The following is a 26769-nucleotide window of genomic DNA, read 5'->3' as shown; positions in this document are numbered from 1 at the left end:
AAGCTAAAGTGTTTGCCGTCAACCTGGGTCAACCACAAACCAAACAGCAGCTGTGGTCGCTTTGTGTGTGTTGCATCCCAGCCCGCAACCTGAGACTTCTTTGTTTTGTTAAAGGTTTATTGTTTCTAGTTCTTAGTAATAGCTCCCGTTTGCTTTTTGAAGATACTCACCTTCTCGTCTGGTATCAGAATTCCCCACTGCCTGCCCTCATGGGGTTTTCCTCCCCTGAGATCACCTGCCCTGTGTCCAGTCCCCCGTCCTTCCGTAGCCAGCCTTTATTCTCTCCCTGCTCCCTGTGTGCCGGTTCGTCTTTTGTACCTACCGGTGCAGTGCCCCCCGGTCAAATCATTTGCAGGTTGTTTGGAGCAGGTGTCGCTGCTTGCGGCTTTCTGGAGAACCTCTCGTCCAAACAGCCTCGCGGTCTGCCCCGCGGCCCCTGGCTCTGGACCAATACACCTGATAAATGATGTGTTTGCGTCACCTAGCAACACACAGAGGGCCGCTGTCGGTTGGTTTTGTTCAAAGTTCACGCTGGCGGTTTGGGCCGTGGTGTAGCGTGTTCCGGCGCAGTTTTTTTTATCCTGGTCGCCTGACGTAGTTGAATGCACTCGCGTTCTAAGACGATGTTTGATTGTTTGTAGTTAGTAGTTGTATTTCCTGTTTCATTTGGAAGGCACTCGTCTCTCGTCTCTCGACTGGTGCTTTTGCCTCGATGACTGGACTGATAATCCGTGTACTGAACTCCTGCTTCAGAACTTTCCGTCATTCTTACTGGCCTTTGTGTTGAGTCGTGCATTTGAGTCGTGTGTGTGTGTGTGTGTGTGTGTGTGTGTGTGTGTGTGTGTGTGTGTGTGTGTGTGTGTGTGTGTGTGCTTGTGTGTGATATTTTCACGCTCCCGTCTTTCCTCCCTCTTTCCTGATTCCATTCTTCACCTTTTCTCCTTTTCTTTTTTGTCATTCTTTTGCAAAACATTTTTTTGCAACATTCTCTTTCTGACAAGATGAATTCACTGGATGTTCTCATTATATTCATTCTTTCATTCTGTAACACTATTGCCCCCTCTTTTTTTTTTTTCACTCATCTTTTTCCGCCAACGCCAACTTGAGAATGTGGGGACACTTTTGTCTCTCCTTTGAAACGAGGCAAAGTGCTATTCCCTTTTCACCGCCTCAGCCAAGCGGAGCGTGTAGGTGGCAGTGTGTATTGCCTCTGCGTATTATAAATGGCTCTCTCTGCTTAGGGATGCAGGAGTGTGAGGACTAAGGAGTGGCTTTGATCACAAATTATAACAGCTAGGGACAGCCAGAAGTCTGAAGACGCTATTTTGCAGGCCTCTCAAACCTGCCAAAAAACAACGACATAAATGGTGCAATGGCCAGTAATTCTGTAGTCATTGAATATGGAGGCATCCATAACTACAAATGTTTATTCTTCACAAAACTGTTGTTGTAATGTTATATTTTGGTTGATAGTAATGGTTATGGTAGTTCAGTTATGGTGTATATATATAAATCTGAACCCTGGTGACTCAAGTTTATCTTCTGCAAGATGTTTTCTTTAATCAATGCACATTAGACATTAATTCCCCTCAATTATAGCGGCTGCCAACATAGATTACAACACAAATATCCCCGATAAACAACCTTTGTAAGAAATAAGAAGCCAGACAGCCCATATGAAACGACAATAAATCCTTTTCACAGAGGAGTCACCATAGTAGCACAAACACCACACCGGTGTCACTCCTGAACCTATTGAAGGGTCTGCTACTTGTGTGACCAAGGCACAGGGCTACGGTCAATGACCATAGACCATGTCTTCACAAGGTCACTCTACTATCCGTGCCCTTGTACAAAAAAGAAAGCGGACCCATCATTGGAAGAATGAAGTATTCATTTGCGTAATGAAGGATACTCATGTGTTTAAAGACCCCACGCTGTGAAAAAAATGCAGATTTGTCAAATTATTCACGCTAGCAAACACGTCCCCACAGGTGGAGCGTCCGCAAGAAATCCAAATCCTGTCTTTGGTTTTTCAGCAGCGGTTCCTGGTTTTGCGCACTACCTGGTGTGAGCGGGGACCTAACAGGGCCTGACAGGGACACGAGCACCCCAGGGCGCTAGAATGGTGTGTGTGTGTGTGTGTGGGTGTGTGGGTGTGTGTGTGTGTGTGTGTGTGTGTGTGTGTGTAGGTGGTGACTCAGCCAGCGGTGTTTATTGTCAGCATCAGGACGCTGTGCACCAGGGGGGGATAGAGTTTGAATCAGCCCTCCAATGACCATGCATCTCTCTCTCTCTCTCTCTCTACCTCTCTCTCTCTTTCTTGAGGAGAGAGGGAGAACTGCAGAAAGAGAGCGAGAGAGCAATGGAGAGGAGGGAGAGAGTGGGAGTTGAGGAGAGCAAGAGGGGGGAGAAAGGAATGGGAGTCGAGAGATGGAGAGAGAGGGATGGAGAGAGAGGGGGTCAGGGAAGTAGAGAGAGAAGTGAATGGAGAGAGGTGGAAAGAAAGATGCAGAGAAGGGGAAAGAGAGAGAGAAGTAGGGAGAGGGAGAACGCTGGAGAGAGAGGGAGATGAGGGATAGCTGGAGAGGGAGAGAGAGCTGGAGAGAGAGAGAGAGAGGGAGAGAGAGCTGGAGAGGGAGAGAGAGCTGGAGAGGGAAAGATAGAGGGAGAGAGAGCTGGAGAGGGAGAGAGAGAGAGCTGGAGAGGGAGAGGGAGAGAGGGAGAGAGAGATGTGGAGAGTGAGAAGTGGTGAGCGAGGCAGAGAGAGCAGCTGCTCAGTGTGAAGAAATGTAATTGCAGATAACTTATGATAATCGTCTTGTGTATAAGGGACAAACAAGCAATGCATATGGAGACATAATAACATACTGGCATCCGATTCTGAAGGTACACAGCACACCTCCGGAGCCTAGAAACAGTGATAGACAAAGAGGGGGCGAAAAGGAAAAAATACATATTCACACACATACTCATTAACATACATGAAGGAATGCAGATACAAAGGCAGACACACACACACTCTCTCTCTGGCTCCCTTTTCTCTTTTTTGCTCTATTGCTTCCTTCTTCTCGGCAATCTTTCTCTGTCCGTCTCTCTGAATATATTGCTCTCTCTCTCTCTCTCTCTCTCACACGCATTCACACACACACACACACACACACACACACACACACACACACACTGCTGTCACAGACATGTCATGCTCTAACATGATTGACAGATTATTTGATTATAGCTTGCCTAACTTCATAAAGTCACTTTCACAAACACTTTTGTGAGTGTGTGTGTGTGTGTCGGTGTGCATGTGTGTGTGTGTGTGCGTGTGCGTGTGCGTGTGCATGTGCGTGTCTGTGTGTGTGTGTGTGTGTGTGTGTGTGTGTGTGTGTGTGTGCATGTGCGTGTGCGTGTGTGTGTGTGTGTGTGTGTGTGTGTGCAAGTCTGATTTGCTGTACGGCTGACATGTCATCTGATGATGGGCAGATATGATGATGTCTCTAACAGGATATATCGCTGATTAACTAAATTATTTGACTTAATTAATAATAATTGACTATCATTTACATTTTTCATGCTGGACTTTTGGAAGTGACCTCTGCCTACTCACATATGTGTGTGTGTGTGTGTGTGTGCATGCGTTTGTGCATGCGTGAGTGCACCTGTGTGTGTGCGTGTGTGTGCGTGTGTGCGCCTGTGTGTGTGCGTGTGTGTGTGTGCGTGCAGGCAGGGTCCGGTGAAGCCAGAGCAGCTGTCCATCCAGTGGTCGGGCCGGCGGTCCTATCGGAGGCTCCAGAGGAACAGCAGCCTGTCCCCCAACAACCCGCTGCTCAGCCTCGCCCACTCCGGTGCCTCTCGCACAGACCCACACTGGGGGGGGGGGGGTAGTTGTGTTGCTGTTGTTTTGTTGTTGTTGTTGATGTTGTTCTGTGTCACCTTGTGTTTAGTTGTGTTGTATGCATTCATTGTGGTGACGAGTTGTGCTTCGTTGTGAGTTGTTTAATTGTGTTGTTTGTTTGTTTGTTTGTATGTTGTGTTGTGTGGTGTGATGTTGTTTCCTGCCTGTGCTGTTTGGTTGCGTGCCGATCTGTCGTTTCTACCATGTCCATGTTGTACCAAATTGAATTAATAATAATAATCCAGACCCACATGTAGAAAGCTGTAGGGTCCGGCAACGAGTAATGAAAATGGCCCAACTCGAGGGGCGGCACCAAGCATGCATTTGAAAATATCACTGCACGCAATTGGATAACACTACGACCAATCAGAAGAACACAAGGGGTGACGTATCCAGACCAGCGGAGCTGACCAATAGATAAGACTTGCGGTATACAATCGGTGAAACAGCAACGCTTTTGGCCCGCCTGTATCAGATACACCCATGTGATTGGTTAATGTTCTGGGTTTGGGCAATCGGGGAGTGAGTATATTGCCCGTTCCCAGAGTGACTCGCTGAGCAAATTCAAATGGTGTTCTCGCGAGAACTCTGGATTTCCAGGGTAAGTGATGTTGCACAATTCAAGGTATTATTTGCATGGCTGCGAGAAAGGCAGAAAGTGGGACAGAGAGACATGCAGACAGGAAGATAAGTGAAAGCGCTCCATCACGTTTGCGTGTTCAGCCACGCGTCTACTTAATGCTAGTGCTGTTCAAAAAACTCTTTCAATACTATTTAGGAAGCCATTTTGAAAAAAAAGTAAAGTGAAGCTGTCGCATGAAAGAATCACCGTTGCTGATCTATAGTGTTTGATCACACTCTAGAACCTGAAAGCGTTTGTATTGATCGGTCCAATCGCACCCGTTGGAACCTCAAAGAAAGTCCTCAAAATGGCCATTACCTAAATAGTATAGATGACCCTATTCATCAGAGCTGTGTCCTTCAAACTGTGAAGTGTAGGCAGTATGTATATATATAGGAGCCGAGGGATTGGAATACTGTATTGACAAACAGTGTGGAGAATTACTTTTGACATGGCAATGACAATGTATTGCATAAGGCAGCAAAATAGTGGGAAGTGGACAAGGTAAATCCTCAGGAGGGTAAGGGGGCATGAAATCACATGGTACCTCAACACACTCACCTAACGTCCTCCTCTCCCCAGGTGTGTATGAGGAAGACAGCCAATGGATGACTCAGGTGAACAGACTTCAGAAGCTTATCGACCGTCTCGACAAGAAGGTAACGTCTGAGGATGAGGAACATCAGGCACACACACGTACACACTCACACACCTGACACACACACACACACACACACACACACACACACACACACACACACACACACACACACACACACACACACACACACACACACACACACACACACACACACGCCACAAGGCACTATCTAATATACAGGCAGAGATACATGTATTATATATAGTTATATGTACAAGTAGTTAAATGTGCAGTGTGTAGAATTTCCCCCCCTCCCACTATTGTATGTTGTATGTCCTGGCACTTAATGTACGCACTTAATGTACGCACTTACAGTATGTTGTATTTATTCATAGAACTTAATTGTGTAGCATCTGCAGTAGGTAGCTATAACTGCTGTATACGGGGAATGGGTTAGCCTAGTGATTGTTAGAACTTGCACCTGCTTCCATGACCATCTTTACTGTACAGACAGCGATATATTGTCAAATGTACTTATTGTAAGTCGATTTGACTTATTGTAAGTCGATAAAAGCGTTTGCTAAATGCCCTAAATGTAAATGTACATGTAGAATTTAGAGGCATCTAGCTGTTAGGTTTCAAATTACAACAAACAAAAATGCCCATCCCAATTTACGGATTTGGTCTATCAAATAACTCTTGCTCAAGGAGCAGTGACAGGTCTTGTGAGCTTTTAGTTCTTGCAGGAAGAGAGCGGTGGAAAGAGCTGGAGCGGGGCCTTCAGCTGGCCCCGTGGTATCTTAGTGTGAAGTGGTCGAAGGAGAGTAGAAATCGTAGTGATAATAGGAACATTTCTTGCAACGGTGCAACAAAAAGATTTTTCACCTTGAGTGGGACTTGGTTGGACACAATCACAAACAAACCGGATGCAGCGTAAGGTGAAGAAACAAATTGTATTCCTCCCAAGGGATCCTTTCCATGGTGTACGAATATAATCTCTGCCTGCCCAAAAAATTGCTTCTACATCACCTTCCGGGCTTTGTAAATTTCAAAGATTGTTTCCGGCATTTTGTTATTTGAAAAAATTGGTCCAAGTTGAAAAATCCTTTAGTATTTTTATACATATACTTATACACATACATACTTACACATACTTATAGCAGAACACCAAGGTGTGTGTGTTGATGTGTGGAGCTCTGTCTGGGCAGCAGTTGATGTTAATGAACTCCAAGGTCAAGCTTACCGGACATTAATTAATAATAAAAATAATAATATAATGATAATAATAACAATAATTTGCTGCATGATCCCATGTTGTTATTAATTAGGGAGGGGAAGTGACAAAGTTACAGACCTTTTGCGTTTCTTACGTTATGTTTCTAAGATGCTCAGAAGGCTATATTTAGTGCAGCCATGATTCACAGTTGACTCTGATGACATGGTTTGTTAAAGGACCTGCGGGTGTGTGTGTGTGTGTGTGTGTGTGTGTGTGTGTGTGTGTGTGTGTGTGTTTGGAGCTCCGTCCAGGCAGCGGTTGAATTTATTTCTGCATCTGAGAGAGGGTTAAGTCTTTCTGACACTCATAGTCTAACACTGTGCTGTTGGGCGCATTTCACATATCATATCGCATTGTTTTTATCTGAAAGTGTCTTCAGTGAATTCAAGCTGAAACAGGGGCTTCAGTTACACTTTAAACTTAATTGGATTAAAAACACATTCTGTCTAGAGCTGTTTGTCCATTCTGGACCACTGTAGAAACAGGGCGGTGCTCTGTTTCTTCCTTCTCTGTTTCTTCCTCTGTGGAAGAGGACCCCCTCCTTGTGTGGCCATAGAGGGCACTTTCTGCGTTAAAGAAAACACCATTCTTATTTTTATGGGATTATACACTTACACACAAAACATGCTATTTCCATACTATTACATACTAACTATTTAATTCCAGCAAAGTGTGTTCCACGAGATGCGACTAAATACTACAGACTGCACCTTTTGAGCAACAAAGTGATGCTCAAAATGGTATAAATGATAAATGAGATGATATAAACGGTATGAATCATCTGCTATTTACACTGAATAGACCAGATGAATCATTTTAATTGCCTTCTCACTTATTTCCGCAATTTAATCCATACCTATAATTACTGTAATATATTCACATAATCCAAACCCTGAAACATACATTTATCTTCAAAATACAAAAAGCTTTATCTTCTTTTGTGTCTGCTTGCAGGACCCCCAAGTTACGTAAGCAAAACATGTCATCCAAGTGTGTATTTTGGGTGTACAAGCCGAGCAGCAAGATCTTGAATTGTCTCGTGCCTGTGGCTACAGTACATGGTTTATTTTAAAGGGTCCACTAATTCTCTCTCTCTCTCTCTCTCTCTCTCTCTCTCTCTCTCTCTCTCTTTTTCTCTCTCTCTCTCTCCCTCTCTCTCTCTCTCTCTCTCTCTCTCTTTTTCTCTCTCTTTCTGTCACTCTCTGGCCTCCCTCACTCTCTCTATCTGTGCGTCTGTCTCTCTCTCTTACTCTCGCTCTCTCTCACTCTCTTACGCTCTCTCTCTCTCTCTCTCTCTCTCTCTCTCTCTCTCTCTCTCTCTCTCTCTCTCTCTCTCTCTCCACACCTGTCTCGTCTTGCAGGAGATCCGCCTGGAGCCAATGGAGGAGGAGGTCCTAGAAAGCACCAACAAATCGGTCGGTTTCTTACTCTCTTTTCTCATTCTCTCACTCAGACTATCTCTCTCTTTGTCTCTGCGAGTCACTCTCTCTCTCTCTCTCTCTCTCTCTCTCTCTCTCTCTCTCTCTCTCTCCTGACGTATTTGGTTTTCCTAAGGTATTTTGCATGATGGAAAAAATAAATGAAAACATGAATAGATAACGAAGAAGTGCTGTGTTGTTGTTGTCATGGCAACAGCAGGGGTGGGGGGGGGGGGGGAAACGTGAAACTTGTCCTGAGGTTGTGGTGTGTGTTTGTGTGTGTGTGTGTGTGTGTGTGTGTGTGTGTGTGTGTACGTGTACGTGTGTGCGTGTGCGTGTGTGTGTATGTGTGTATGTGTGTGTGTGTGTGTGTGTGTGTGTGTGTGTGTGTGTGTACGTGTACCTGTATGTGTATGTGTATGTGTGTGCGTGCGTGTATGTCTGTGTGTGTGTGTGTGTGTGTGTGTGTGTGTGTGTGTGTGTGTGTGTGTGTGTGTACGTGTACGTGTATGTGTATGTGTGTGCGTGTGTGTATGTCTGTGTGTGTGTGTGTGTGTGTACGTGTGTGTGTACGTGTATGTGTATGTGTGTGTGCGTTCGTGCATGCACGTGTATGTGTGTGTGTGTACGTGTACCTGTATGTGCATGCGTGTATGTCTGTGTGTGCATGCGTGTATGTCTGTGTGTGTGTGCGTGTATGTGTGTGTGTGTGTGTGTGTGTGTGTGTGTGTGTGTGTGTGTGTACGTGTACCTGTATGTGTATGTGTATGTGTGCGTGCGTGTATGTCTGTGTGTGTGTGTGTGTGTGTGTGTGTGTGTGTGTGTGTGTACGTGTACGTGTGTGTGTACGTGTACGTGTGTGTGTCCGCAGCACATCCTGATGGTCCAGCGGCAGCTGTCGGTGCTGGAGGACGAGCAGGAGGAGTTCCGCCGGGCCCTCAGGCAGTACATGGAGAGCGCCTGCGCCCAGACCGGCTGCCTGCAGTCAGTCCCGCCCCGCCCCTCACACACACACACACACACACACACACACACACACACACACACACACACACACACACACACCCAGAATGCACCTGAGGTTGGATGGATTGCTCACCTTTCTAGGGGGACTACTGATGTCACTCTATAAAGGAAATGAACTTAACTGGGTGCCGAATCCCACGTGTCGTAATGTTATTTCACGAAAGCAAAGACAGTGCTCACAGTCGCATTCAAAACGTTTAATCGCCAACAGCGTTGGCGATTAAACGTTTTGAAGGAAATGAAAGCAAGGACAGTGCTCTCACATTCAAAACGTTTAATCGCCAACAGTGTTGGCGCTGTCCTTGCTTTCGTGAAATAATATTACGACACGTGGGATTCGGCAGCCAGTTAAGTTATATAAAGAAGACTAGTTAGTGTGAGGGCGTTACTTCATATTAATTTACTATTAACTCTATAAAGGCAACAACTTGGGCTCAATGAAACTCCCACTACATAAATATCTTCATCATGTAGTCACCGCTTTTTGGTTGATGACCAAAGTTTAAACGCATTTTTGGAGTGTGTTATTATTCGATTTAGTATCCTATATTCACCCGTAATGCAGGCCGCTAACCAAAAGCGTTGCGGAACAACACATCAGACATCAGAGAGGCGTTTAGGACCGGGCTCACACTCTGCAGACGTGAAAGGTCAATTCAAGGTCAACGTTAAACGGCCATAACATCACGTGCAATCAAACACAATGAGGGGCGGTCTGATGAGTACTGCCACTGCTACTGTCTCACATCCAACGTTGTTTCAGGCCCAGAATAATCTGGACTCAACATGATTTGCTATTTCCTCTCATAATAATATAACCGGCTTGGCCCTCACCCTGGGCGCGCAGCAGCCCGTAAATCAGTTCACACATTAGTGTCGCCGTTTCTTCTGGGCGACACACGCCGCGGCCTCCGGCTCTGTCTGACATTCACAAGTCTTCTGATGACCGGTTCAGCCACCAGTGCTGTCTTTATGCTGGCCGTCCATTCACAGAGGAGTCTTCCTCGTGCCGATAATGAGGCCGTTTTAAACCCCATCTTAAGGCCAGTGGGCTCCAACACGTCATACAGATGAGTCCATGTCGCCTCCGATGTATAAATGGCCCCTCCGACGTTTGAATCACACTCCAAATTGCCGTTAAAAACAACGAGGAGACAACCCCGGCGAGTTTAAACTGACATCATTTGTACAAAGCGAGCGGCATTCGGGGGATAATTAGTGAGCGCTTAACTTTGCTTTTGGCAGCATCGCAGTTCAGCGGCTGGCGAATGAATCACGCTTCATCCTCTACGAGTTCTGGGAGCACAACAATGTGTGGAAGAAGTGAGTATGGCTGCACCGCAACACCCGCTGCACTGTTCACGTTGGTTCACTCATCGTTATGGGGGGAGGGTGGGTGGTGGGTGGCGGGGGGGGGGGGGGGGGGGGGGGGGGGAGGGTAGGGTGATTAGGTCTACAGCATCCTCTGCAGACCTGTTGTAAGAGATATTCATTGAGAATCATGAATAGGGGCTTAAAGCGGAAAGTGGAATTGATTTTCTCTGTCCATTGACCTGCAGGCCAACGACAGGAAGGGCCTCCGTGCGCTCAATCGCCCCTCAGCGTGGACACTCAGTGTGTACAGGGCAGCAGAAGTGATCTTCTTTCCCTTTGCCCTCTCCTTGTGCTCAGTCACCTGCAGACAAACTACAGCAAGAGCTTCCAGCGGGGGAACGTGGACTTCCTGGAGACCCCCGAGATGATGACCACCATGTTGGTGCCTGGTAGGTCACCATCTGGCATTATTACCGTGCGGCAGACGCTCTGATCCAGAGCGAGGTACGTTGAATAACGATACATTTCAGTAAGCGGCAGGTAACCGGTAAGGGATCATCATGGATTGGGACACAGACTAGGCAGACTAGGCCACGGTCATTGGGAATCCAATGCAGCGCCGTTGGGCCAGATCACCCTAGCCTTTGCCCGATAATATCTCTAAACAGCGCACCTTTTACACTGCTATACTCTTCCCGATTCCTTCTTATTCCAAACTAATATTATACTCTTACTCTTAAAGCAAGTGCTGTTGCCACCTTTTTTATATCCTTTGTAGAATGGATTCAGGTCTTTTTATTTAGAGCACGGCATCATTGATCCTGAGCAATGCATTTGGACATCACACACACACACACACACGCACACACACACACACACACACGCACAATGAGGGACTTTGACTGAGGCAGAGGGCAGTTGCTCAACGTCTCGTTCTGATTGGCTGCCATTGTTGAGCCTCCGTGGTTTCTTGTTCCTTCACTACCATTCACTCCCTGTGTGTGTTTTCCCGCCTCCACAGCCTCCTGGTGGGTCATCAACAACAACTGAATGTGGAACAGGTACCACAGCACCGAGATGGATCGAGATTAAACCAGACCATCTACCGTGCCATCAGCATCAGGACACTCACCCCTGCACAACACCATAGCAGCCCAAGTACACAATGCACACACACACACACTTTGTGGAGTCTTGTTGAATAGTATTAGTAGCCTTTTTTTTTTTACTTCTCAGAGCCTCTGTGTGATCGTCTATTATTACAACCATAGTAAGTACAACCTTTACAGTCTGTGATTACAACCTAGAGGGGGTTAAGGTTCTGAAGCATCGACACCTTCAAAGCGGGTCAGAGTCTGTAGGACCTGACGTCTTCACTGTGTTTGAAGTCACGTTAGCAGCATCGACACCTCGGCTTGACGTTACACGTCCTGAATAGTTTGTCTGAAAATTACAATCATTGAGTGTCCAATAAATATGACGTGTTGTTGTCCAGAGAGACAGAGAGAGAGAGAGAGAGAGAGAGAGAGAGTGTGTGTGGGTGACAGTGTGTTGGATAGAGAGGGAGAGAGAGAATAGTAGAACAGTCGTTGGTAGCAGTCATGGAGACCTCAACTTAGTCTTTATTCTGTTGTAAAGCTACTGTCTTACCACTGTCATTAATAAAGATAATCTATTGTTTGTATTTGATCTGTGACTTGCTATGTATTTTTCTTAATTATTTCTTATTTTGGAAATAGCTTCTTTGAATCAAATGCGCACAAAGGGCACCACCGTGTGGATATAACTAGATCTACAATGTCAGAAATGCATTGGCCTACTACTCAAACACTTTCATAATCCAACTGTAATTCTTCTTCCTCTTTAGGAGAATATCACAAATTACATCAACTGTTGCTCATTTAAATCAAGGATAGGCCAACTCAATGACAATTCAAATGAATATTATGTTTCTACACCCACCCTCCTCTTGATATTGAAATCAATACATAAAGTAGGCCAACATTTCATTACTATGACACGCTATATTGCCATTGAATTTCTATTTCTGGTATTAAAGTGAATCATCCTCAGTCTAAATACATCCATCAATTAAAACCTCAATCCCTGGGCATTAACCTTATCCCATCCTCTTCATTAAAATGATAAAGCACACAGATTGAATGTCACTGATCGATGTCAATGATCCAATGAAACCAAACTCCAGGGACCAGTGTGTCTTAATAGCAGAAGAAGATGTTTCCCCCCCAGGCCCATTATAACTCCCATGGATCCGAGTGCACGCAGAGAGAAACATGACCTTCACAGCCATTCCATTAGCCCTTTGGACTTTCTCACTTGTCAAGGACACATCTTGTTATCAATCAATGCAGAAGTTAAGTGTTCATTTTTGTGAGGATAAATAAGTTAGGCTTAAATTTACATCCTATATATGACAGATATTAGCTTACTTAACAGTTCATTTCAAGGGCATAAACATCTGGGTACATTTTTAATCATTTATATTTTATGGGGTGAGGGGGAGTTCCCAAAATATTATGTCGTATTCTACAAACAAAAGAAAACTGAAACAGACATTTGAATTGTTTTCCTCCATTTTATTGATAAATTATCATTTTTAAAAAGACCAGAGAGCCATCTTTTTCATTCCACTCATACTACCGTTTTCTATGTATTGAATTTGAACCGAGTTCAAAGTATTGTTTTTGTTATTAGTAATACTTTCTGATACAGCATCATCATCATCATCATCATCATCATCATCACATTCAGAACATGGTTAGCAGTTTGGACTGTGTCCATTGTTCAAAAGACACAATGTTGTTAGCCTATAGCGATGCTAGCTAGGACAGGACTCAGTTGGCAACAAGCTAAAGGAGGGAGATGGTTTACATTCTAAAATCACAGGTAGAAGGAGCTAAAGGCTAAAAACACACAACAAAAAAAAAAAAAATCAAGGCTTTAACCACCTTGTAAAACAAAACGAAAAAACAAATACTGCAGTGACAAACGGATTCGTACTGCAAATGGGGTTGACCAGGTATTTAAATCAACGATTAAAAAATGATCTCCTCCAAGCAACTTAAATTAAGTGAAAAACTAAAAATGAAGTAAAAATTCTCAACTGGCATGGCAAACAAGCCATAACACACACACACACACACACACATAAACACTCATTGTCTAATACTGGGCAGCAACATTGGCACGCACAGGTATTTTAAGTACAATTTGTTTAAAAGTTGCTCACATCGAGAGTTAAAATCAAAGACTTATGTCAGCCTTTAAAGGCCAGCGTAGATGGTTAAAATACAGTATATGAACATGCAGCTTCCGAAAGCCACGATTTTAACTAGCAGCAAAACAACACGTACTATTGCATATGAATCGCAGTGCAATGGGCACATATTTCTTAGGAGTTCATCGTCTTGTTTTGGTCTGCAAATGAAAGACTTCATGTTGAATGGGTATCACCAAGTGAAGACTGAGGAGTGCTTATCAAAAGATGAAAGTTCAGAGACAGAGAGCGAGAGCGAGAGAGAGAGAGAGACAGAGAGACATCAAGTCCAACTGGATTGAAAACTAAATATCTGGGCTCAGCAAGGGATCCATTTACAACGTCAAGTGACAAGGAAAGACAAAAAGAGATTTAAATCCCATTTTCATCTCATAGGCCTACGTGTTCACATTCGGCTCATTGCCCCTGCACCCTGGAAGATATCTGCAAGATTCATTCATCAGTGGAAACCAGTAGGAGGGGACTGACCATAATTAACGTTCTTCAGCAAACCAATTTCATAAAAACACAATGTACAACATGCACCCTATAATAGACAGACACCCACACACACACACACACACACACACACACTTCAGAACTACACACGTTCTGCTCTGTGGAACACACACTCCCCATTCATATCTAAAAACAAAAAAAAGAAGCACAAAAATAATGAAAAGTGGCGTAATATTCCATTCATGCAGGGCTGTGCCAAGCCGGGGGTGTGGTGTGGTGTGGTGCCCACTCTAAGCAAAGCTGTTTTCTGGATAGCTGACTTTGATGGCGCCCCAGTAGCAGGCCCGTATCAGGCAGATGAGACCGATCAGATAAGCCACCGCCCAGGAAACGTAAACCGCATTATAGCGACTGGCAAAGTCTCTGGTGCCCACCTGTTGACACACACACACACACACATTTTATTTAAAAATAGCCTTACTGAGTGACATTGTGAAGTACTCATTTCCCCCTAATCCAAAACAGAGTTTCCTCGTGTGTGGACTACTTTTAAAACTTTCACAAAAACCAAGGTAGCATGTAAACCAACTAGGTATGGGCAGAACATTAACACAGAGGGAAAAAAGCGCCCAAGTCCCTATTGTGAAATTATGAAGATATTAGTAAGATAATATGACTGCGAGAAGAAAACAATTATCCGAATTTGAAAAACGGGCCGAGTTCAAACTGTAGCCGTTTCAGCAGTGAAATTCCATTAATCATTCATCGTAATTTCCCATTGCACATAAACGGTCATGTTTTATTAATTCACCCGATATCTCTTTCGATGATGAAACACATTTCAAAAAGGGAATATGAAAAAGCCCTCACCGTAAGGCCCACTCCCACGAAGATGCAGATCATTCCTACTGTGATGTACGCACAACAGCGCCTCCTGGGGAGCGCACTGCCAACCGACGATCTACGCACAGAGGGGGGGGGAAGGTTCAAAGGCTTATGAGCAATATGGCAATATCTCCATATCTTATGTCTTCATCAGTAAGACCGATGAAGACATCCTGAAAAACACGGCGCTGGCAAGGCGAGCTTTGGAAAACACTGAGGTTTCCGATAGTCAAAAACTACGACACCCATCTCTTCAGTGACTGTCTTTGGAATGTCAAGACTGGTGTTCTCGTCTCCTCCGTCGCTGGGGTTTTAAGAATGAGCGACTTTGACTGACTTTGGTGAATAAATGACATGATAATGAATCAGCTATTGTGTCTAGACCAGGTGGCTTTCCCAGTCTAATACTGTACATCAAGCCACCGATTTAGCGTGGGATTTATCCAGGAATGTTTGGGGGGGGAGGGGGGAGGGGGGGGTCAGGCACGGTGATAGGCACGACTTCCAACCCGGTCAGAAGGTCCTGGGATCAAACCCATTGGAGGCTCTGGTCACGTTCTCCCCGTCTCCACGTGGCGGTCCTTCCACCACGATACTGTGTGGTGGCGTAATTCTGCATTATTGGAGTACTGGAGAGTCGGTGCCTGGGTGCCTCAGCACTCTGCCTGCTCACTGCTCCCCCCCCCCCCCGCCCCCCGAGTAGGTGGTCAAAAACATCCGAGCCAACACACTCTTCTTCTCAAACTAACCAACTAAAAAGGCCATAGATCACCTTTGTCTCACCAATCTTTTATATATACACGATTGGTGAGACAGTATATCAATCAGTCACTCTATTAATCCATTAGATGACGTCACTGGCAGATTTAAATTGATCCTCATATGGATGGCCCTTTAGACTCAAGACGAGCGGCATTGAAAGTGCCACTGAATAACGACGTGCAGCACTGAATGCCATATTCAAACAGGTGACCGATCCCTTTAACACGATACGAAGTGATTTCAGCTCATGGAGCTCATCAAGATAAGAGTCTTGTGGGGTAAGGACGCCACCACACCACCACCACTGCTGCTGCTGCTATCTTCCCCATCTCACTTCACAGAGGAAAGCGCCCAGGGATCAGTCACATGATCGCCTCGTTTCGGATCGCAACAGGAGCCCCGACACGTTTACATTTCCCCACTTAACACCACCCTCCTCCAGTACACACACACACACACACACACACACACACACACACACACACACACACACACACACACACACACACACACACACACACACACACACACACACACACACACACTTTTAGTCACGATTATATATTATTAATAAAGAAACAATATGGCGCTCTCTTCCTGCCTGAGCGCTCCCGCAGGGCTCTCATGTGACCAGGCTCAGACTTCAGGAATCACTGGTATTTCTCTGGCCCTAGGGGAGGCGGGGAGGGGGCTAACAGCCCCTTGTTTCTGCACACCCTCCTCTTCTATTCCTCAAAAACACATCTCTATTCTCTACTCTGTACGCCTTCTATCTCTGCTGCGTATACATGCTACCACATCTTACTCCTGGTCAAACGATAAGCCGTCTGATCTCTCTTTGTCCCAGGTCCAGCCCGACTCGTGGTGGTTGAATAGTAGTAATAATAACGTGGTATTATCTTATTATTATTAATCTATGTGTCACGTCACTCTGGAGAAGAAAAGAGGTCAGACAGCGATGTGTGACGTGCAATCTCAAGGGGTGAATACCATCGCGACTCGGGAATAAGTCGACTTGACGACGTGTTGAATACAACAGATGAATATGCCAGACGTGAATCCACAGACAAGCACGCAAGTCCCAGATTGACTGAAGAGGCCGACTGTGATTTCATCAGAACAAAGAGGGGAGATGTATCGAGACACATTCTGTCTCAGTACATCTTCTCATGCTCGGGGAGAGGGAATGAAGGGGAAGGAGGGAGAGGGGGTCTTGAGCTAAATCCCTGCCAGATCTCATGACCATGTGACAGCCAATCGGATGGCACTGCCTCACTGCGTCTCATTAATTCCAATCCTCCCACACTTTTTCCAGTGCTCACTCATAACTGGCCCCAGTCGCGTGGTGAGGCCACGGTTGGTCCGGGGATCACTAATGCCCCCATCACACGTCGGGATTAGCACACACACACACACACACACACACACACACACACACACACACACACACACACACACACACACACACACACACACACACACACACACACACACACACACACACACACACACACACACACACACACACACACAGCTTATACTTTCGTAGCAAACTTGGTTGAATACTTAGGGCGATCTTTACTAAATATTTGTATTATGTGAATGTAATCATTTTATCTGACATAATGATAGCTGCAGCCTTAAATCAAGCACAATGTGACAACGGGAAGATACTTTGTTTTCCATGGAGGAAAGTAGGTCATTTTGAGGTGGTCCAGAAAGACTGCGGTTCCCTGTGTACACAGTTTACCATAACAGATACCGGGTTACACTGACTGTACTACAGTAGCGTTGATGTACTCACATTTTTTTGCAGTGTGGGCACTTGGCTAGCGTATTAAACCGGAGCTCCATCCACTGTAGAGACAACAAACAAACAAACAAACAAACAAACAAGACAGAAAGTGCTGTGTTAAACAAGGAACTCACCAGAAATTAAAATCGGGCTGATTCTGAGCCCCGACTTCCCGCTACAATAAATCACACGGCACGTATCCTGAATTTCAGGCAGAGTTCCCCCGATTATCTTCCTTAATGATCTGGTGGAAGGTGGCATGTAGAGGTCATGGTAACCCCCTCATGTAAACACCAGCCCATTGTGGGCCGTCCCTTCTTTGAAATCTGAAGGTTTAAACCTTGGCCAATGGCAGGCACAGAGTAAAGCATTGATGCGATGAGATGCCAGTTGCATGTTGTACGGGCGTCTACGTCGCTCGTCCCTCATTCAGGGCCTTCTCGAGTCAATTCATTGCGTGACAGATGTTAGCCGACTGCTGCGTAAAATGAACACACAGACAACAGTCCACACAACTACGCTAGCTACGGTTAGCTGTCAACAGTGCACTACCGGGACTATTGATGTTAGAGTTGTGGTGTTAATAACGCGGCACTGAATGTCAATCAACATGTCCTTGTTACATCGGTGCAATATGTGGCTTTTCACAGTTGGCCTTTTGTAGGATTTACAATATGACACATCTTACTGCCAAATTCCACATCGATTTCGTACCCCATTAAAACGCATCGAATCGAACTGTCCGACCGCAATCACCGACCGACATTTCTTGAACATTTCCAATTGATCCCTCAGCCAGAACGCTCTTTGAAACAAAAAGTCGGCGCGGCAGAGTAGCCCCTTTGCAACAGTGTAAGTCAGGACAGGAGAGGTGCGCAGGTGGATTGAGACACCACTAGTCTATGCTTAAGGGGTGTTAGGGCGGGTTAGGGGGACGGGGGGGGGGGGGGGACGGGGACGGGGGACGTGACCAGCCGTCTCAACCTGTTGCTGGGCTGGGGGGGAGCCGTCAGTGGGGAGGGGGGCCAGAGGCTGGGAAGACCGGGCGTCCTCACTGCCCTACAGGAGCCACAACGTGTGTCAGTGTGTGGGACGAGAGACACGTTTAAAAAGGGCTGAGTACGTCTCAGACTGAGAGACTGAACGCACGTCAGAGCAGCCGCAGTGGGAGGGGAAATATATTGGTATGAAATAGGGATAAGCACACAACAGAATAGAATTATAAATATAGAAGAGGTGTTGTTGGTTATGGCTCCTGTTCATGTGTTCATACAGGAAGGTGTTGTGAGTTATGGCTTGTGTTCATGTGTTCATACTAGGAAGGTGTTGTGGCTTGTGTTCATGTGTTCATACAGGAAGGTGTGTGGGTTATTGCTCGTGATTATGTGTTCATGTGTTTATCGTAGGAAGGTGTGTGGGTTATTGCTCGTGATTATGTGTTCATGTGTTCATGTGTTTATCGTAGGAAGGTGTGTGGGTTATGGCTCATGTTCATGTGTTCATACTAGGAAGGTGTGTGGGTTATGGCTGGTGTTCATGTGTTCATGTGTTCATACTAGGAAGGTGTGTGGGTTATGGCTGGTGTTCATGTGTTCATACTAGGAAGGTGTGTGGGTTATGGCTGGTGTTCATGTGTTCATACTAGGAAGGTGTGTGGGTTATGGCTCGTGATTATGTGTTCATGTGTTCATACTAGGAAGGTGTGTGGGTTATGGCTTGTGCTCATGTGTTCATGTGTTCATACTAGGAAGGTGTGTGGGTTATGGCTCGTGTTCATGTGTTCATACAGGAAGGTGTGTGGGTTATGGCTCGTGTTCATGTGTTCATACCAGGAAGGTGTGTGGGTTATGGCTCGTGATTATGTGTTCAGGTGTTTATCATAGGAAGGTGTGTGGGTTATGGCTTGTGCTCATGTGTTCATGTGTTCATACCAGGAAGGTGTTATGGCTCGTGTTCATGTGTTCATACCAGGAAGGTGTGTGGGTTATGGCTCGTGTTCATGTGTTCATGTGTTTATCGTAGGAAGGTGTGTGGGTTATGGCTCGTGTTCATGTGTTCATGCGTTCATACCAGGAAGGTGTTGCCGCAGTGCCCACAGACCACCCGGAGGCCCTCGGGCTGGGCGGGCAGCGCGGGCTGGGCCGGCTGCTCCTCGGGGATCACCATCACGGGGCTGAGGTTGATGATGCGTCTGCTGTGGGACGGCGCACAGGGGACAGCACAGCGTTGTCATGACAACTTTGTGATGGTTAAATACTGGTCCAGCAGCCTTTCAAAAAACAACGATGAACCACGACCAGAGAATGAACACGATTCAGCACAGAGCGATTCTGGTCTCTGCTTGAAGGCTATATATACACATTTGTCATTTTGTCACAACTTTATGCATCTAATCCAAAGCAACAAATCAGAGTGAGAACAATCAAAGAATTCAAATCAATATCGGACGGACTCCAGAAAGAAATGGAAGTGCTGCTATGAGTTAAAGATAAACAAATGTATGATTCATGGTGTCAATCTCCAAGGACTCACTTTTGTTCTCTTTGCCAACACCAAAAAAAAAAGAAGCAGCTACACAGAAACAATTGAGTTCAAGAGCGCGTCCGTAACGGCAGCTCCACTACACCCGCTCTGGTGATCGGAAAACTTGGTCACCAACGTGCACCGGTCGGCATTTGAATGCATGGCAGGAAACCCGCCACCGACACCCAGTTCATAACAGTCAATAATACTGCAAATGCGAGGGCTTTCATCACCAGGGGGGCCATGGACCCGGTCCCACCGTGGTGACGTTGTGAGCGGGGGCCGGAGGCGTGCAGAGGCTGGGCGGCTGCGTCCCACCTACCAGTTGGGTCGGGGGCACCCTATCCTCCGGGACGTGTCTTTGCAGATGAGCAGGCAGTTGCAGGGACACCGCACATACTTCTTCCCCGTTGGAGGGTTCTTGATGGGCTGCAATGAAACAACAATGCATAAAGATGACGTTGGAAAACGTTTCTTAGTAGTATGACACAACATGAAGAAAAGGTTTTGAAATACAACCAGAGTGCTGTTGAATAAACCCCCCCCCCCTCCCAGAACAGGACGGTGACTCATTCAGAGAAAGTGCTGGATCACCCATATACATCTTCATGCTAGTCAGATGCTCAAAGCACATTTTACTTGGACTGCAATGTATCAAATTCAAAAACACTGCAATTCGCATTGCTTGTCCTCAAGACCCCATGGAGCGTTTAGAGACCTTTTTCTTTTGCAATACTACGGGACATTTAGGTGGAGATCGGGGAGCATACTGTTCTAATGTGTTTCTTAATTATTAAACTAATGCCACCAATTACACAACATACAATAACACAAACTCCACAGACCCCAAAATCAATTCTCAATTGCCCGTTAAACACAATCTCTCCAAGGACCCCAGGCCAAGGTCTAAGCCCAGCACAGGGCAGTGCATTAAGGGCCGGTGTGAAATAATAGTGGGCTATATACGTGGCCGACGTCGGAGGCCAAGCATCAGTCAGCACTAGCAATGCTCTAATGAAAGCGGCAATCCCCTTCCATGCATTTGTGATGACGGATTGCCCTTCCCTCCGCCCCCACAAGGACAGCCAATCCTCCACGGTCTTCATTCGTCTCTCTCTCTCTCTCTACGCTAACATGTCATCGGGGGCCACTCCATCATAAAGAGCAGCCACAACCCCCCCACCCCCGGCAGGTCATGGGGCTGATGGGGAACATCCAGGCGTTGTTATCTCTTTGAGCAACTGGTTGCATGAATTAACGAAAGCAAGAAAGCAAGAAGAAAATAAAGAAAGAAAAGTCACGCAAAACACGACAAATAAAAGAGATTGATATAATCATTATCCACCCATCAAGACGACCGGACCCTGATTAAAGCTTTTGAGAGGCTGAACCGAACCCGCTCACTGATAACAAGAGTCTCCTCCCCGCCCCGCCCCACCTACCGTCGCCTCGTTGCACACGGTGCACTTCACCACGTGCTGGTGCAGCTTGCCGTCCAGGTTGATGAGTGACTGGCACACGCGACAGTTGATGACGGGCATGCCCCCCGCGTCCGGGCTGGCGATGGCTGTGTAAGGAGGAGGTAGTTCGGCTTTTGAGAGGCGGGGGAGGAGGTAAAGCGCACACACACACACACACACACACACACACACACACACACACACACACACACACACACACACACACACACACACACACACACACACACACACACACACACACACACACACACAACAAGGCTGTTAATAGCATGCAGGGAGACATGCCGGCTATCTTCACATGGGGCTGAATGGGACGCGGCTTGTTGTAAGGGGAGTGTATGAGAGGAGGAGAGCTTTTGGTTTACGTGTGGATTTTAGTCCATGAAAACTAGAACTGGGCGCATTTCCACTGGAGGCCACAGAAATCTAAATAAATCGAGAAAAAAATGCAGCATTCTACGTCAAAAAAGAAACGCCTTAGTAATCAATGAAGGGAAAAACAAAGTAAAAAAGTACACACACAAGGAGGTTTACTAAAAGATAATTTCGGGGTAAAGTCAAAATTTTCTCCGGTAACAGGCAGCTGGACTCATCCAATTCAGATTCATCAGAGAACACAATAGATGTGTTTGTCAGAGATCTACAGGCCCCAGGATCTATCGATTTGAATGATGCGGTAAAGAAGTATCCCAATAAGTTGTTCTAAATAAAAGATAAGACCATGACGTCCCAAATGACTAATAAGGGCCAACTGCTGTGATGGATGAAGACGGGGTTAGGAGGTTTTTAAAATGGTTTCTCCACCAACATTTATCCCACCGTGGGAATACGTTCCACGTTGGATAAACAGGAGTAGTAGTAGGGGGGAGGGCAATAAAGAAATAAAGAAAATAAAGTCGGTCAAAGAAACAAGCAACTGCCAACATGCTTGCATGCTACATGTCAGCGTTCTCCGCCCCTGGGCACCGGCTGGGGTCGATATGCTCATGGAGAGGCGGCTGAGAGCTGACCTACTAGATACTACAAGGACAAACTATGTTACAAAAGGTTTTTAGAGACCATGCTGTTTGGAGACAATACGATAGACCACTTGGCTGGTGACAATCTTTCTAACCTAAAGTACTAGGGTCACAGGCCAAAAGGGGATCGAGAGCCATATCCCCTGACAAAGTACTTTCATAAAACTGCTGCAGTTACATTTCAAATGCATTTTCTTTTAAATGAGCATTCAATTCCCCTAGCGTCCCATCTTGGTGATCATTAAACTGAGCCCTGGGTTAAACATTTCATGTTGAATCTATGTCATGTTTAACCAGAGAGACAATGGGTGAGAGACAATGGTGTGTGATCTCCTCTGGGGGTCTTCAGCAGAGCACCATGGCCAGGCTAAACCTATGACTCGCCGTCTAATTGCTCGACATGTGACCAGACTGTTGTACTGTAAAGAAGCCCTGTATGGCTGGAGGCTGTTTAACACAAAACAAAAGGGATCCTTTTACAGGCACTCAAATGTAGAATCGTTTTCCATCACCTTGAGGATTGGGTAATCTTTTCAATAATCATTTTATTTAAGTAAACGTCTAAAAGTAAAACTACTTTCCTAATATTTTCCTTGGTGGTTCCATTTGTCTAGAGATTAGAGAATATGATATGGCGGGATCTTTTTAAGTGAAAACCTAAAATGTATTCTCAATGAAGTTAATCCTGATAATACAAAAAAAATTTAAAAATCACATTATTTTCCTTAAAAAAAATAATACAACACTGAGAATTGTATTTTAGATTATTTAGCTTCTTATGGGACAATGTTATTACGATGATCACAATCAGACCACAGGTGGTAGCTTTTTAGTACACAGTCTGTACTAAAAAGTACTGTGCACTTATAATCTGAACACAACCTTGTGTAATTAAAGACCGCCGGATTTGATTGACGCAGCAATTCTGCTAAAACACGTAGTAAATGACTGCAGACCTCCGTCATTGCTCCCCACATCACAATATTGTTTTTCCCAATGGTTCTCTTCGTTCATGTAATAATTTCACATTTATAGGGTTAGGATAAAGCACAGAGAAGTATTATGACATTAGAACATTTATTGTTATTGTGCATTATGAAATGGAACTGCACCAAGAGGTGAGCACCCAGTGCTGCTAGGACAGGGACTGGCAGAGGTCAATCCATGAAGCGTGACAAACTCAAACTCTGGATGTGTTTCACTTGTTTCTACCTGACTTGCCTATTTTAGCAGAGGCCTTTATCCAAAGTGCCTTACAGTGGTTTTAGATGCACGTCATTACGGAGCAGGTGTGTGTGTTGGGTATCTTGCTCAAGTGTGCCACAGGTAGACTGTGGACATGGCGGTCCACAGATTCCCAAATTCATAAGAAAGAATTTGCTGTGATCAATGATAGTTGTTCCATACCATCGAATGCTAAACTTTTTTGAGAGATAGTCAACATGAGCTAACTTTCTACCGTGTTGCTGATTCACTGGTCCTCTCTGTCTGCCTACTGCCATGTACATGGAGATGAAATGGAAGTGAATAACTAAAAGGGAGGAGAGGTGGCTGTAATAAGAGAAAGCTTTTCTCCTCCGACCATCAACGCTACTGAAACAACCACTACGGTCTTCCTGCCGTGCTTTCCTCCAGCATTAAGCCCCGTCTCACTGAGCACTTAACGCCCGAGTAATGTACTGGTACACAGACTGCTGCCGGGCACAGCTGGGCGTTCACTGGTTGTTTGTTTGGTCTGGTTGGCTTAGAGTGGTGTTGGAGGCGGCAATGCGCTCTCTGACTGGTTGACACGTTTGACAGACAGGCTAATTGACCAAGTGCATTCAGGACCCAGGTCAATTTTTAATACAGTGTTCAGTCCGCAAAGATGGACTAGATTATAATGTAAAATATATATCAATAGAATTTCTATCTGGAAATAAAATGGAACATTTGAGTGAATAATAGCCGAAGTTTTCAATAATAAATTTGATGGTTCTGATATACCATATAACAAATATAACATTCAGTGTAGAGCTCATAGCAACATGTGACTAGACTTTCAAGTACCGCCCAGAAAAGTATCTGTGTGTACAATGGCTTTCCTTCTCTGTGAGGAGAGCTGAGATCACAACACTGCAGTCTTGACAGGCCCAGCTGTAAATATAACCTCTAGATCGGCCCATTGATTGAAAATACAGAAGAGTGAAGAATACAGAAGGATCCTTAAACAGGCAATGTTTTATTGTTCATTAACCTATATGAAATGAAAAATATATATCATTATTATCATCATTTAAATTATTGCCAGACTGAAGACCCCATCTTTTATCCGCTATATGGACCTAAGCATGAGTCAAGTGTCTATCGGTTTCACGAAAGACGTTCAAAATAGTATAGTGTACACACACACACACACACACACACACACACACACACACACACACACACACACACACACACACACACACACACACACACACACACACACACACACACACACACACACACACACACACACACACACACACACGTTTTGTCTGCTGACTCCCCATAATCCTGCTTACACATTGCTAGGGGATTGTATTCCAACTAACTGAAGGAAAGGAATTATCCATGGTCCACAGTTCAGAGAGGAGAAGTCTAGGCCATGAAAAATCCTGAAATCCAGTCATCTGCCAAGTCCAGTAGCAACTATCAAAGGGCTGTTATTTTGAGCCTTTAAAGTCCAATTAACCATTATTCATAAGAGAGCTTAAGGACAGAAACGTTATGTTTTCAAATGTCCACTTCCTTACCCATAAGCCCCATCTCACCCTCGATTCATAGAGACTAAAAATGTTCAGAGGTAAATGAAGTCAGAATTGTGTTCAGCCTGGTTAATGGAAAGACCAGTACACTTCACAAGTAGCCTACCAGAGTACCTACCAACTTCTGTTTGTATAGATGCTAATCATCATAGACCTTGTCTGTAATCATCATCATCACAGCAAATACACACATCGCTCTAAAAAAAAATAATAACATAAATATTGGCAGCTTTGGAATGGCATTATAATAATCCACTTTCTCTATCCTGAAACCCAATAACATAATGGTACCTTCTGAGACCAGAGATCCACCAAACGCAGCCTTGATGCTGATTGGTTTTCTTGCCATCCGATCAAATCAAGTGGAAGAAAGGAGCCATCTCTTGCCATGTTCAGCCTGGGCCTACTGCTAGCTTGATTTATAAAAAGGACTAAACGCTTCCACCGAAGTGTGCTAATAACTTAACGTTACATCAGAGCAGATTAGTAAAACACATATTCAAATAGGAAGGGTTTGTGTCCATTTGTCTGCATGACTGTGCACGTTATCACACAGCCTGATCAGGTATAAAGCTTTGAGGGGGCAAGAGGTGACTGGACCTTGTGGAGCAATCCAAGTTGTCTTTGTCAGTTCTGAGACTACAGTGGCTACCATTGATTCAAAAAAAATCCCAAGTAAACATTAGATATTAGATATCAAGCCTAATACTAAAATAACTGGTGTAGGCCTATTGTAGGCTATATCCGCTATCACGCACTGATTTGTATCCGCAAACATCTGGCTGCATCTACACATGTATTAGGAAACCATTGGAAACAATGGCCTCCTATGTTGTGGCATACAGTTTATAATGATATGAAACACTGTATTCGGTTATGTGTAGCAATGTCCTACATAGTTCCTCAATAATGACACATATATGCGTGTTCTTCTTTAGAGCATTAGGCTGCGCAGCACAGCACACGAAGCTGTGATGCAAGCATTCCTGGAGAAAGAAGAGCTGTTATTGTCGGCCCATGTACGTTAACCCCCTGCTCCACTCAATCTCTTCGCTTTCTCCTCCACCGATTGATTTTCCAGCGACGCCAGCTGCCACAGCCTCTATTTACGCACCGATTCGAAACATTGCTCCACCGCGTCGAAACGCCCCAAAAATGATTCAGCATGCAGAGAGAGAGGAGAGCAGAGATCCCGTCGCGTGTTTACCTCGGGGGCTCGGCTCCTGCAGATACGGGGGGGCCACCGGGCTGACGTTCTCAGAGTTGGGGGCCGACAGCAGCGGCGATCGTTCGTCCATGCCGTCCGAGGCCATGACAGCAGCGGTGGATTCGGAGCCGGTTTAAAAGAAACAATACTAATGTTGGTGGTGCGGGTGACTGCCTTTCCTCGGCATGGAGGAGAAGCCAGTGAGTCGGTGAGCTCGCTGCTGCTAACGCGGTCGACGGAGTCGTGGAGGTGGAGCCTTGTGTTGTGACCGTGGAGTGGGGGTGTTTTAGGCACGCAGGAAGGATACCCCGACCTTCTCCCAGCCCTCCAACCTCCACATTTATTGACATCATGCTGTTTAACATCATTACAGGCCTATTGTGTTTGGAGAATAGAAAAGTTTCATTTATGTCAGAGAAA

General features: G+C 45.4%; 2 protein-coding genes across 4 annotated transcripts in view; one reads left to right on the top strand and one right to left on the bottom strand.

Annotated features, from left to right (window-relative positions):
• The window catches only part of necab1 (N-terminal EF-hand calcium binding protein 1), a gene marked incomplete at its 5' end in the record, with an annotated part of 25080 nt that extends 13831 nt beyond the window's left edge, over window positions 1–11249 (top strand). Inside the window, 7 exons of the mRNA XM_084484980.1 lie at window positions 3724–3845; window positions 5100–5176; window positions 7756–7809; window positions 8684–8796; window positions 10084–10161; window positions 10510–10601; window positions 11174–11249. Of these exons, the coding sequence (XP_084341106.1) occupies window positions 3724–3845; window positions 5100–5176; window positions 7756–7809; window positions 8684–8796; window positions 10084–10161; window positions 10510–10601; window positions 11174–11202 (565 nt within the window). The 3' untranslated portion in view covers window positions 11203–11249. The remainder of the gene's footprint in view (window positions 1–3723; window positions 3846–5099; window positions 5177–7755; window positions 7810–8683; window positions 8797–10083; window positions 10162–10509; window positions 10602–11173) is intronic.
• Window positions 11250–12791: 1542 nt separating this feature from the next.
• On the bottom strand, window positions 12792–26567 carry pip4p2 (phosphatidylinositol-4,5-bisphosphate 4-phosphatase 2). Of its 3 annotated transcripts, none has more exons than XM_084484416.1 (8): window positions 26350–26567; window positions 21296–21444; window positions 20176–20282; window positions 19401–19524; window positions 18315–18389; window positions 17340–17392; window positions 14759–14849; window positions 12792–14322 (listed from the first exon to the last, which is right to left on the bottom strand). In XM_084484416.1, the coding sequence occupies exons 1-8, from the start codon at window positions 26453–26455 to the stop codon at window positions 14179–14181; spliced, it is 849 nt and encodes a 282-aa protein (XP_084340542.1). In that variant the 5' UTR covers window positions 26456–26567; the 3' UTR covers window positions 12792–14178. The 3 variants fall into 3 exon arrangements, with proteins under 3 accessions (XP_084340542.1, XP_084340543.1, XP_084340544.1); XM_084484417.1 differs by having other exon boundaries at window positions 21296–21420; XM_084484418.1 differs by lacking the exon at window positions 18315–18389.
• Window positions 26568–26769: the final 202 nt, after the last annotated feature.

Source organism: Micromesistius poutassou, assembly GCF_964030765.1.
Source record: "Micromesistius poutassou genome assembly, chromosome: 20".
NCBI lineage: Eukaryota > Metazoa > Chordata > Actinopteri > Gadiformes > Gadidae > Micromesistius > Micromesistius poutassou.
This window is presented reverse-complemented; position numbering and strand designations above follow the sequence as displayed.